General features: G+C 35.7%; 1 protein-coding gene across 1 annotated transcript; it reads right to left on the reverse strand.

Annotated features, from left to right (window-relative positions):
* Nucleotides 1–740: 740 nt before the first annotated feature.
* On the reverse strand, nt 741–12,472 carry LOC141817342 (CST complex subunit CTC1). The gene is made up of 17 exons (XM_074705014.1): nt 11,372–12,472; nt 10,925–11,043; nt 10,769–10,843; nt 10,593–10,671; nt 10,422–10,484; nt 9,734–9,808; nt 9,438–9,638; nt 8,623–8,727; nt 6,297–6,578; nt 6,051–6,201; nt 5,769–5,965; nt 5,042–5,659; nt 4,889–4,980; nt 4,326–4,542; nt 3,980–4,097; nt 3,224–3,549; nt 741–1,296 (listed from the first exon to the last, which is right to left on the reverse strand). Exons 1-17 carry the CDS (start codon nt 12,470–12,472, stop codon nt 1,126–1,128), a joined length of 3,990 nt encoding a protein of 1,329 aa, XP_074561115.1. The 3' UTR covers nt 741–1,125.
* Between the last annotated feature and the right edge of the window lie 1,364 nt (nt 12,473–13,836).

Genomic DNA, 13,836 nt, shown 5'->3' on the forward strand with positions numbered 1-13,836 from the left:
CGTTGCACCATCAATAATAAAAGTGCCACAAGAGAAAGGCGCACGCTCTTTCTTTCCCTAAGGTTCAACAATATTCAACTTAGAATTCTAGTGTTTGTGATGACTTATTTTAATGATTTGTGTTTACACCTCTTTGTCTCCTTGAGCTTCAATTTTATAGGCAAGTGTTATTTGAAGTCTTAGTCGGTTTTAGTTGATGTATAGAGTTAGTTATGTTTAGTGATCCTTCAAGATGGAACTACATAGGGTCGTTGCCGTTGCCCGCGACCATGGTCACACACGCAATCATTTGTCTACAACTTAAAGAACTAGTCAAAGCTTGGAAGGCCTACCCAACTCTATTCCAAATACATTATTGGGTGTTTGGTCTAATCTCAATGCAAGGGTTGTTGGACACACCTTGATACTCATCGAACCAAATGCTTCGCTCCGTAATCAATCTACTAAGAGTTCAATTCTCCAAGACCTCTTCATTTGTCAAGAATCCCTTTCAAGAGGAAGTTGACATTAAAACAAAAATAGTATGAGTGACAATCTTTTCGAAGCACTGGAACAAGCAGAAGTTTTAGTAGAGTGCTTGTTCGACTACAGTTAACACACTTCTTGCTACAAGCAGATCAAATCTTAACCTCATGAGTAGAAGATTGATGCTAATATTTATTTTATAATCTTGCTACGGTATTCGATCGAAACAGGCAAAGAAAAAGTGGCAATAAGTACACTCATTTTCTCTTAATGTACTTTCAGATTCCTTGTCGCTTTTGCATATGTGATACAAGTAGCAGATACTTTACCAGATTCTGAGAGTCCAGCTGATGGCATCCTACCGAAAAGCTTGAGGGTCTGTCAAAAAAAACATCCAAGATTGTTCTCGTTATCGTATATCCCTTAACCGATGGGTGATCATACAAGCTTGCGAAAGGACTCCAAACCTGTTGACTCAAATTTTTGCCACCAAAAACTCCTGCTAGATTCATGTTGAGCAATGCAGCCAATGGTGCAAAAGTAGGAGCTACATCAAAGCTAATTAAACGCCAAACTCGAGCTTCTCTGCGAACAAAAAAGGCCACATTCCTCTTCTCTCAAATGGAAAAATGAGCATCTCCAGCAACAGTGAAGCATATGCTATGTTGTGTGTAGGTTCTCCCATACACTTCTTGCCTCGTGCATCGGATCGATGTGCACAACCTCTTTAACCCACAAATGTGGCAGTGATTGCAATGCTTGATGATGTTCAAGAAATTCCATTCTGCCATGGAATGTCGAAGTTGAATTCATCATTATGCCAGCAATACTCTGTCAGCAAAGGAAACTTAGTTATTTAGCAATATAAGTTTACTCCAAATCTCCAGCGACCGCATCAATGCAACAGCCCCTACCATTTAAAAATATGTTGATCCTAAATTTTAATAGCAGTTCTTATAGACGAAACTATAGTTTGTATTACGAAAATCACAGTTCATCTCTGGTAGAAAAACTCACAGAGGAAGAGTGAAGATAGTAGGAAAAACATTTATACCCAGTAATCATTACTTCATGACCAAAGAGGTCGGTATACAGAATGGATTGTCAAACAAGAATTATTTTTTTCGATTAAAAAAAGAAGTTATTATATAGGATGGATTGTCAAAAGATATGGCATACATTCAGAGTTAGCAAAATTCAGCTGGATAGTCACATTTTGGAGCATAGCTCCACATGTTAGATGTCTTTGGAAGTTAACCCTGATCCCAACAAACTTCCCTATCCTAATTGACCGTAGTACTATGTTATCGTGTAGTACTATGTTATCGTAATCTAGTCTTATGATTGGTTGGCTTCTATAAGTTTTACACACCACATTTGCATATAATAGGAAGTGGAGCCCAAAGTTCAATATAAAGCATTACAGTATTCTACAATTTTGCATACCCGAAACCCCTTTCTTCTCTCATGGCTGTTGCCTTCTCTGATCTCATTCCAGGGGACTGTTGTAATTTGTGTACTGGACATGGCCTCTCTTCGCCAATCAACTGGAAGCTAATAGCAACTTGTGTTGTCATCAACAACCCATTCCTCAAAAGTCAAAACAGGCTGATAGAATCCTGATTGTTGTCAATAGTCGATTCCTCAAAACATTCTACTTCTGTCCCACAAGTGAGGTGTAACCTGGCCTAAAAGCATGTGCCCTCCTGTCTCTATCAGCCCAATGATTTACAGGATCATTGTTAAACAACATGCGGCAGCAAACGCATGTGTCGATGTATGCAGTGCCATTATATGCGATCAGAATAAAGACAGTACAAACTGCATGCTGCCCATATGTTGCACATTTTAATCCAATCGAGCACTTTCTACATCCCCACACCTAAAAGCTGTATTCTTCTTCCACCTCGTAATGCAATCGATGACAAAATTTTAGTTACACATTGCCTTCCTTGCGTCTTAGATTGTGTGTTTTTTTTCTTGCAACAACTGAACAGCCAAAGTAGCATAACGATAACAAAATAATCTCCATCCTCTTCACTCAATGTTTAGTCTCTTATACCTCTTTCTCTTCAAACCACACACCTTTCATCCGAAAGTCTCCCTCATGCGGCATATTTAACTAGCCTGTGTATGACTTCTGAATAAATACAATGTCTTCATTTTCTTATTCACAGATGTAATGGGGTCCATTTTAAACTGGAAGCCTTAAATGAAAATTATCTTTTCTAAATATCCGAAAGGTTTGAGCTCAAAGAAGTATTTGAAATGTGTTCTATAACCATAAATATTTTAAATATTTTTTTGACAAGGATGGCATATGGCCAGCATATGCAATGCATGCATCTGTAAATAATTTGCAAGAGATTGCACATGATTCGTACAAGTTCCTATTTGACCCACATAATATGAGGTGTGACTATTTGAGATAATATTTCTTGCAAATTGAACACTAATAACATTAGTATTGCCTAAAAGGATACTCAGAAATCAAAAGTGTACAGCCTAGCTTTACAAAGGCAATAAGTACTACAAAGAGATCAACAAGCAATAACATTAAATAAATGGAACTCAAACAAACAGGATGCACATTGCCAATTAGATTGTTAGATGTGGGATTTTGCATATCAATGTAAAAAATATCAATCAATAAATTGCATAAATCAGTAAGAGATGCCATGCTGTCTAGATTAATGAAACTGTTAACAAATTTATAATCCAAAAAAAAGATTACTATAGGAAGTGTAAGAGAACTGACAAGTGTTGGTGCATGGCACGCATTGATGATGATGGACCTCAGAAGTTTTTCTTCTGCATTACTGAAAACCTGACCCGAGTCAATCGAAAATGATAAGTCTGCACAGGACAAGTCAGGAGCAGCACCATGGTTCCTAACAATGATCCTCTGATGTTTTTTAAGCATCTTGGATAGAAGGTACTCAGTAGTACGCTGAGAACATTTCTTTTCAGGCCCTCTTACTATCTTACAGCTACTAGAAGTCATTTGAGTTGATTCATGTAGCCGAAGCAATGTCTCAGCTTGACCATAGTCAGCCCAGCAAGAACATAAGGATGATCCATCATCTGTACAGGTAGACAAATATTCAATAGAATGTTGTAAACTAATTCACTACAATTTACTGTATATCCAGCATGTAAAGCTCATGCAAACCCCTGCAATGCATGTTCATCCCTGAAATCTAAGGAAAAAAAATATGATGACGGCTCACACAATTGTTACAGCAATGCAATAGTTTGCAACATAACCTAACAAGTGATGAATTCTAGTTAGTGATACCCATGCAAAACGTCCAGAGAAAGTAGCATCACCTAGATTAATCAAAGGCTAGAAAATGGTACCCATTTCGAACATCCAAGTTACATAAGATGGATTTTTCAGAAGTTAACAAGAGATGTAAACCTAGCTTACATGAATGATAGTACAGAAAAGAATAAGTTGCTATTTCTATTACAAAAAATAGATGATGATTGGAAAAGGCTCAATGCACCTCACCTACTAGAAAGCCAAGTAGAGGGATACTTGCTGTTGTTATTTTGGAATAACCTACAGGTTGCGACATTACAGGTCCATGTGTCTTGTTCTCCAGTACCAAAGTAATGATACTCAAAACCTGCCTTCAACCAATGAGAAAATAAAACATGGGCACAAAAAACAGCACCAACATCCAAAAGAGTCAAGACTCAGGAGTGCTATGTTGGTCTCTAAAAGAATGAATGAGATACAGGGGGAAGTAGCAAGAAACAAAACCAATGAAAATTTCAAGTCAAAAGGTGTCAAACCCTATAAGCTATAAAATTGACACCAAATTGTACAAGCAGTATAACTGTTGTTTAATTACCCTGCAGTTAAGTTGGATGAGGTTACTGTCAGTGCACTGCAGCACATTTGAGATCAAACACGATGATTTGGTATTTATGAATACTTCATGTGGAATATTCCATCTGGACTCTTGAATCAAACCTTCAACATTAACCGGAGGGCAAATTTCCTTCACGGTGTTAACCACAATAAATGACATTGGGGTCAACATCAATTCTTTTGTCTGACTTGAATTTCTGCAAATAGGTAGAATTACAGTTACCTTTTTTCTTATTATACTTGTAGGAAAGGGTCACAAATATAAGTGAATATACTATGCTGATAAATCATACACTCTTAATTGAGAAAAATAAGATCTTAGGTAAAAAAACCAGAAAATTTGTTGATAATGTGGTATTAAAAAAGTGACACAGTTCAGTAAGCCACCACTTTAGGGTAGAAAGGTCACTGCTAGAAGATCCATAATGATGATGGATAAGCACCATGGAAAGCAACGATAAAAATTCCAATTTGAATACCATAGCTTATGAATGACCTTCCAGCAAAAAATAATTGAAAAATAAATTCAATGAGTAAACTTACTGAGTCAGCAGGACCTTGTGGAAGGTTGCATTCACTGCATGACCTAATCCAATAGGATAAGCATATCTGCATATGCTACCACAAATCCGCACCTGAGATTAAATTACTATCACTACCAGCCACATCAATGATGAGAGTGTGACAAGAAATTACCATATGACAATCATCATTTACAAGCATACAGACTTCACATATACTCCAGTGTTCACAAACTGTGAAACTAGAGCATGCACATTTAGGTTTGAAGTCATAGATGGAAATACTCTCAATATTTCCACTTAACGATAGCAGATTTCCTTGTGGCAATTCGTTGGCTGGAATAAGAACTCCAGACGGAAGAGCAACCTGAGCCATCATTTGTTGGATGCATGATGACACAGTTGTTATTTCATCCAAAGAAGGAAAAAGATTGTGAAAACTTTTTAGCAAGGGCTCCAATTCTTCCAATTGATTGATTGCCTCACTATACATATGCAGATGAACATCAGAAAGTCCATGAGTTTCATCATTCAAATGTAGGAATGTTTGCTCAAGCTGACAAAAATTTTCAGTTAAACATTTATCATTTCTCACTGAAGAAACACAAGAACAAACATGTTGAGATTGCCCATTCTGATGCTTTGCTTTGTCAAATAGTATAGAAAGCCTCCAGATAATTGATTCAGAGATTACAAGGGGCTTTACTTGTGTTATATGCTTACAGGCTTTTGATTTGCAGTCAAGACCCTTTCCTGAGCACTTCAGAAGATAATATGATCCTACACTAAGCATCTGGAATGCAAATTGAAAACTCAGTTCACTTATCAAATTCATCTCTTCAGGAAAGTAGCAAATATTTTTGTGCTAGTTTTGTCAAGAAAAATCGTCAACATAATTATACCTGATACTTGTATAAGTTGTTAGAACTGAACTCTAACAAGATTTTTGAATCACTGTGATTCTGAAGCATGCCATTGTCTTTGAACCCATGAGCACAATATAAATAAAACGGAAACTGAAATGACTGAGAATTGCTTCTACTCAACACAAGCAAACATGGAAGCTGGCAAGACCTATAATTCTCTCTCAAGAAATTATCTGAACCAAAAAAGTTGACAGTTATTTGATGGTTGAACATGTTCCAGATGTTTGGACTTACTATCAAATGTTTCTTTTAGCTTACCAATACAATCAGACTTCTTATCTAGATTTGTGAGGAAAATTTCTGCAAATTGATCAAGTTCACTTGTCTCATAAGGAATCAAATTATAAGGTGAGATAAAAGCCTCAGCAAACAAACCAGAGCTGTTTGACAAGCTGACATCCTCATGAAGCTGCATCGTAGATCAAGTATGAAATCAGTAAAAAGATGTCTTAATTACTTGCCAATAAAGATGTATTTGAATGCCCTAGTGATTCAGAGATATACACTGTGATATGCAGGAAATTTGTGTGTGACATATAATAGGTGGAACATTTCACCACTATTACACTTCAAGGAGTCACTGTTGTCGATGTAAGTAGGAAACTGAGAGAAATGCATGCAAGTTGACTTCTTGAGATAGAAGTGAACATAAACCACAAGCTGTGATGAGGCTCTCGGAGAAAACTGCTGAAGTATGGTTCTGCACGAAAGTAGTTCATCCAAATGCTGCTGCTGCATATAAATTTTCTTTGACAAACCTTCAATTACAAGTTTATAATCTTTGACCTGGTAAATACAAGAAATCATCGTATCAGCATCAGCCAGGCTACCTTGTAAAGATCAAAGTGCTAATTGAAAAACAAAGATTTAACCAAGTAGCTATAAGAACAGACAATGCTGCCAAAAGGGGATAATCAAACACTTGCTTAATTATGAAATGGGGAATAAATAAATATATTATGGGGTTAAACAATAGAATTGAAAACTGATTTCTTTTCTTGCTGCATATGATTTTATCATGCCATACTTGAGTATGATACGTGCGGGTAATACACATGGAAGGAATTGTTTTCAAAATTACTATTCACTCAATATGTTGCTACGAATCTGTTAGTTGCACTGTTCTTGATTTTTTATTTTTTTTAATTGTTGAATACCTATGAACCTCTCATGTGAAAATTGTTTGGGTAATAACTTTGCTAATTGGAGTAACTAAAAGAAACAAGAATACATTATGATACATGGTCAGAGATAATAAGCAAATATGAAATTGGTGAAATTAATGTGTATATACTTACATCAAAGTAAGAGAACAATTGATATACATACACACACATTATTGAGTATCATTTCCACACTCAAACAGACCTAAGGTCCTTTCACATGCATTATATAGGCTTCAACCCATTTCTCACTGGGTAGATTATAAGTTGTTCACCCTTTGAAGTGCATTTCTTTATTAGGTGAATTGTGGATTGTTCACCCTTTATATGTATATATATATATAAAGGGTGAAAGCTTTAGCGCAATGGTAAAATTACTACCGTGTGACCTAAAGGTCACGGGTTTGAATCTTAGAAACGACCTCTTGCAAAGCAGAGTAAAGCTACATATGATGCATCTTTTCCTTACTAGATAATAAATTCTCCGCCCTCTAAGAGAAAAATGTGAAAATATTGAAACTATCTAAAAGAAATTAGAGAAAAATAACGATAATAGATTGATGATTACTTAACACTAAAAGAATATAAAATTTATCTAAGATGCTCAATATTTTACTATCTTCCATGAGATATTATATCATGCACATCCTCTCTTACCCTACTTTGCACTTGTGTGTTCACGTTCCACTTTTCCTTTGACCTCTAAGTTCATAAATTTGAGGCAATGTTTTAGGGTGGCACTTCAGTTTCAAATTTGATCATACTCAAAGGATTCTGACAACCTATATTGAAGACAGGTTTATTAGTGCCCTTTTATTTTCTTGATGCACAGATTATTTCCTTCATGCATTTGTAGTTTTTGCATATTTCTCGTTTTTCAACATAAGTCCCATTATATTCGGTCAACATGAGTCCAAGTATGTTTATAGGCATGAGTCATTCTTGTATAAGCATATTTTAACTTATTTAATGATATTTCCAACATTTATTATGATTACAGCTTTGTGTATTCAATTGGTGGCTACATATTGTTACAAGCAAGTAGTCTATCCCTTACGTAAGGGCAGAGTCCTTCGGATCATGACAAACTCTAACTCTAATTTAATACCATACCATGTTAAAGTTGATGTTTAACCATTATTCCAAAATACTCAAACTGAAGGCTCTTGTAATATGGAAGATGTTTCTCCACTTAGTTTATTTTCCTCTCTAACACCTTATTCAATGTTAATTATCTGTCTTTAAACACCACAGGTTCTCCCTTACCTCCTCCATGGTTTCGTGTCCCTACCACTTATGTTACTTAGGATATTAAAATCCATAACACCCAGCAAATATCACAAGACTTACTACAACTAGACTCCCTCTCTCTCAGCGTGCTTGTGCAAATATTGAATTTCCAACTCTTGTTCCTCCTATCACATTTTCCTTTCTTTGGATCATCAAATCATTGATCGATAGCAAGGCTGCAGATTTTCTTCACTCATTAAAATGTGTTCAAGAAAATCAAAATGAATATTAAAGATTACAATACAATCTCATAACATGGAAGAGAACATAGTACAGTTTGCTTAGCCATAGCATACATGTGAATAGGTGTCACAAACATCAAATGTTGTTAATCTTTGTCTATGAAGGAAATACAAAAGAATAATAATGTGTTACACCTCATAAACAGCCTGGAAGTTCACATCCAATGGTAAATCTGGCACCACAGCATCAATGCTTCCAGTTGCATCAGTTAATTGCAACCTTCCTGAATATGGAGAAACCTGAAGATGCATGTGAAGTTCAGAATATGCACGAGAAAATGCTTGATTATTTCAACTTTATGAATTCACGAAATAGCATAATAAAGAAATAGGAGATCTTATATTTCAATAAAGATGATCAAATCAATGTTGTTTGGGTTGTATGGGGGAAAGAAAAAATAAAAGATCATCATCGTAAAGTCATGTTTGTCTCAACTATTTAAAATCAACCATACAAATCTTATCCCTTTATTGACTAAAATTCAAGACTATATTCCAACAAAAGATGTTCAACAAAAAACAGCAAAGCAAACTATCAGTATGTAATGCAATTTGAAACTAGACATCATATCATCAAAATGTTCTTTTCACATTCTATCTTTGCAAATCTGTTAAGTGATTTACAAGGAATAGGTTATCTGTCAAAGAGGACCAAAGATCGTGAATTGAGATTTTCGAATAAGAAAATAAATATGTTACCAAGATCTTCAGAATCTATTTGTGTGAACTTAAATTTCCAACTCCATCTCAAAAGCAAGCTACTCTAAGATCTAAATTCAAAGATAAAAAATCAAAAGTGTAGCTAGCAAATGGTTATCAAAAAGTTGTCTGTCAATATTTGCTTTTATTTGACTTAGAAAGGTTTACCTCTGTCCATCCATTAATCATACAAATCATGCTAAGAAAAATAGAGAACTAAAGCAAATAAATAAACAGAAATAGTAACCAACCTTCAACATGCCTACCAAAACAAAGCCCATATCATCACTTGAAAAAATTCTTCTAATCATATCATTGCCCAAAGGTTCTCTGTGGTCTAACTGTTCAAAATACGGGTTTTCTCCAAATTGGTTATTAACATTGTGTTTTTGAGGTAGCAATGAAATCCAAGACGCTTCACACCAGCTTTTGAGATTCAATATTGGTATCACCTGGAGAGAGAGAGAGAGAGAGAGAGAGACTGTGAAAACTCAGAAAGTCAGATTATTAACAAATAACTAATCTGACTTCTTATAGCAATTCGTACCAATTTAAGGAATGATAAGTTTTCCATTTGGTAACTGCACCGACCATGTTTGCAGAAATTAGTAAACAATCCTGACTGCAAGCAAGATAAAAATTTGCAGCCACTCAGACAATAGCAAGAAGTACTAAAATGAAGAAGTAACTTGAGAAGGATTAGTTGTCCAAATTAGATGAAATCTAATTTATGAAGAACCTAAAGGAGAAAAGAAGAGTTATGGATGAGAAATAAATTTCAGTTTTATAACATCATGCAGAAAGTGACTTTATTGGGTATGATGGTCTAAGTAAGCCAACGAGCTATAGGCCATAGCCATGAATTGCCCGACCTAATTCCAAAGTGAAGATTTTCATGAAGATTCAAATATAACCTATGTCAATTTGGAATAACAAAATTAGATTTTATGGTCTTTGACCAAGAAAAATAGATGGAAACAGTAATTTAATCAACAGTTTACTAAGAATGATTGGATCCAAATCAACGCCCCTACATGAAATCCTAGTAGTAGAACAATGAAGTCATGTCTCAACTATTTGAATCAACTAGATGAATTCTATCCCCCGATATGGGATTCTATGTAAAGTCATATGTTAGTATATATTAGTGATGCCTATTTAAATCATTTTGCCTTTAGTCTCACTTTACCCAGATAAAGGCATTTAAATTGGAAATAAAAACTAACAAAATTCACCTTTGTTTCAAAGGCACTAGGAGGCAACAATGTTGTAGCATAAGTTTGTGCAAATCCTTCCTTCTGATATTACCTTGCACACTTAGACTGTCAGCTAAAGAATGATATGTAAATAAACTCAATCACAAACTACAATTTAGAACATGAGATGTTATTGCAGAAAGGAATTACTTTCTTTGATCCCAAAATATCCTTGTAGGAAAATATTCCACCAAATTTTTTCTTAAAACAAGAGACCAGAAGTAATAGCCTGACAACCAAAAATAAATCAGTATAACAAGCAGAAGGTAGAATATAAAGCAATTAGAAAATGACAAGCAAAACCTCTGTTTCTTCAGAATTCCTACCAAAGTTTAGCTGAGTATGTTAGAGATTTAAGAAACCTCTCCAAAAGACTTGAACCCTCAGATTTAGAATGAGACCTAAATAAGTAAAGACAAATAGTGTTATCTAAGGAGACAATAAACGAGAAAGCTAGGAAGGAAAAAACCATCATGTCTTGCCTTATATGAGTAATGGAAAAGGATTTGACACTGATGCATGTCTTCACACATGTCCCAAGGAGGATTATCTTGAGCCAGGAATACGTAACATGAATAAAATGGAAGTTTCTAACAGAAACCTATAGAAGGAAGAAATAGTCAACAACAGAAGGAGGTAGATGATGTAGAAGAATTAGCAAAAAATCCACATACAGCTTTACCAATCATTGAAGTGAACAATAATGGGCTATGTTATTTTAACTAATTAGGAACTACATTATAAATAAATGGAGATGAGGAAGGGACAGGAGACAATCAAAAGGAATGAAGGGAATTTTAAAAACAAAAAAAAAAAAACAGACTTTTCAAAATGTGTTAATTATTTGATAAAAGTGCATTATCATGGCAAGCTTATTAAATTTGAGAATTGTCTTGATACAGAAATAACTGAAGAAGCTGATGACGCACAATGGCACCCATCCTCAAAGAATGTTGTGGAGGATCAGGAATCAGTAGCAAGACTTTATCGTCCAATTCGATCACCATTCCTTGCATGTAAATTCCAGTAACAACACCATTGTACATGCCTTCATCACTCTTTTTCAAACTTTCTTCAAAAACAGAATTTGCTGAAAGGTTAGTCAAAGATACCATAGTTGACGGCGTTGAGACAAACATCTCATATGACACTTCATTTCCAACAAAGATCAAATTCCTCTTCAACCTCGAAATGGTTATTGACTTCCCAATCAACCTATAGAGTGCTGGCCGCCATAAAAAAGTAGGTTGCATGAAATAGACAAATACTGGATTACTGAAGGAATGGCAGTCCTTGTTTTTCAGATGATGGTCATCACGTTCTGCTACAAAACAAGATTCATTGCAAAGATCACAGACACAGGTAAGTATCTCCACGAGGAATCCCGTCGAGTCCCCTCTACTCATGAGGTTTCTCCCAGAATTTCTCAAGTTATCCTCTTTTTCCTTCGTGCAAGGTACACAGAAGATGGAGCTAACGGCTTTGAGAATGCCAAAAGCACAGGCACAGTCCTTCATGTTGGCTTCTCGCGAGGAACAAGCAGAAGTCATAGGCAGCAACGAATCAGAAGCAAATGCCGCTTCAAAATCTGTGAAGCTCCATCGGATCACCTCAAGAACTCCCCTATCACCATGCTTGAGCGGTAGGAAATTCCACGCCAAGATGTTGACTTTGCGACCAATGATCCTGAGGTCGAAATCCAGGAAGTAGCAGCAGACTCTCGAAGAGCCATCTGAGAACGAGAGGCAATGATTCAGACAGCCGAGGGAAATCTTAACATCCCAAGGGAACAGCTCGACGGTGCCGACTATGATCACGGGACGGCTCAAGGGAGAGAAGCTGCCAGGGTTGGGATTTTCACAATGGTCAGCAAAAAGAGGGATTTTGACAGGAACCTCATCGGAAACGTCACGTTTGGGTTTTTTGGGCGGGGGAGCGGCCGATGGCGCTGGGCACAAGGAGGCAGCGCCTGTAAGAGGGCGGCCGAGCTTGACGAGGTCGGAGATGGAGATGATCGGGATCCCCTCCATGGATCGCCTCCTGAAGGGCGAGGGTTTTTCGAGGGTTTCCAGAAGCGGGAAAAGGCCCGGCGACGGTGTCCTCGATGGCAGACCAGAAGTCAAATTTGCGAATCAAGGCAATTTCTCAGAAAAGCCCATCATTTTTAATTTTCCCCGGTGAGACCCCAACTCTTATACAAAATTACAGTGATTGAATTTATTATTAGTAAAATATTTTTTTTTATTTGGTTTGCACTTTCTGATAAATTTTCATAAATATATTAATTTTATTGAATATTATTTTTTATTTTTTACTTGAAGGGATAAAAATGCAATATTTTAGTCATTTTTTATTTTTCATTAAAATTATCTATAATAGGTTAAAACTAAATTTTTGTTTGACACATAAAATAATCCTATGGAGCTCTTTATTTTGTCTTCCTTGCTGTGTAATAAAATTTCTTAATTTGAATTTTTAGATTTTTCGTACTATAGAAACAAACCCTAAAAGTATGCTTACTTGAACGAACGGAATTACAAGAAAAGGGAAGCATTGTGCAAAAAAGGTGAATTCGTTCATTCCAATGCCCTCGCCAGCTCGCCTCAAGAGTCAGGACCAACATGGAGAAGATAAATCACGATAACTGAGAGATAAGATGAGTTATACCAAGGTGCAAAGATTTACACCCTATCAATCTCGAGATTCGACTCCTTATTTATTATATAAGTATACCATCTATTTACGATGGAACAGACTTACAGAAAAGGATAATGGTTCAAATCTGACAAAGTCAAGCAATATTCTCCTTCGTCGTGGTTGACTATAACTTCTCGATTTACCTTCTTATAGATAATCGTAGAGTCGATTGTATGGAAGCCGTTAGGGTGGTAGATTTCACTTTTTTATAAAAAAAATATACCATCTATTTATCATTCAATTAAGTTACAAAAAAAAAAAAATATACCATCTATTTATTATCTCAATTAAGTCACCATGGAAGCAAAAAGAAAAGCATAGATAAGGATGTTGCTAAGGGAAAGAGAAAAAGAGAGATGCGAAGAAAGAAAAGATCCGATATACCGAAAACTAGAGCTAACTAACCTGAAATAGGAAAAGAAAAAGATTGCATTGTTACCTAAAATAAAATAAAATAAAAAGGCTTGAGCTTGAGAATTAAGGGAGCATATTGTAGCAAAGGAATCATGATTTCTTTAAAAACAAAAAAAGCTTCATTAGGATGTTAGATCAAACTAATACGAATTGGATAAAATGAAATCGAATCATTTTTATTGGAAAATTTTCGCCCCGAGATAAAGGGGATTTTTTTCTAAATTAAAATTACATAGAAATCAATTTCAAATTTATATGTCGAGATGGCTTGAGCGGAAAATCG

Source organism: Curcuma longa, unplaced genomic scaffold (assembly GCF_044706935.1).
Source record: "Curcuma longa cultivar G26 ecotype Majalengka, Jawa Barat unplaced genomic scaffold, ITB_CL_G26_1.1 contig_20166, whole genome shotgun sequence".
NCBI lineage: Eukaryota > Viridiplantae > Streptophyta > Magnoliopsida > Zingiberales > Zingiberaceae > Curcuma > Curcuma longa.

Excerpts from the sequence above, each read along its gene's own strand:
- LOC141817342 (XM_074705014.1), bottom strand. The coding sequence starts at position 12,472 with ATGGAGGGGATCCCGATCATCTCCATCTCCGACCTCGTCAAGCTCGGC. Across the intron at positions 6,579-8,622 it reads ACTTCCAGGCTGTTTATGAG|GTCAAAGATTATAAACTTGT; the intron begins GTGTAACACATT and ends TGTATTTACCAG. Across the intron at positions 4,098-4,325 it reads TCATCCAACTTAACTGCAGG|GTTTTGAGTATCATTACTTT; the intron begins GTAATTAAACAA and ends GGTTGAAGGCAG.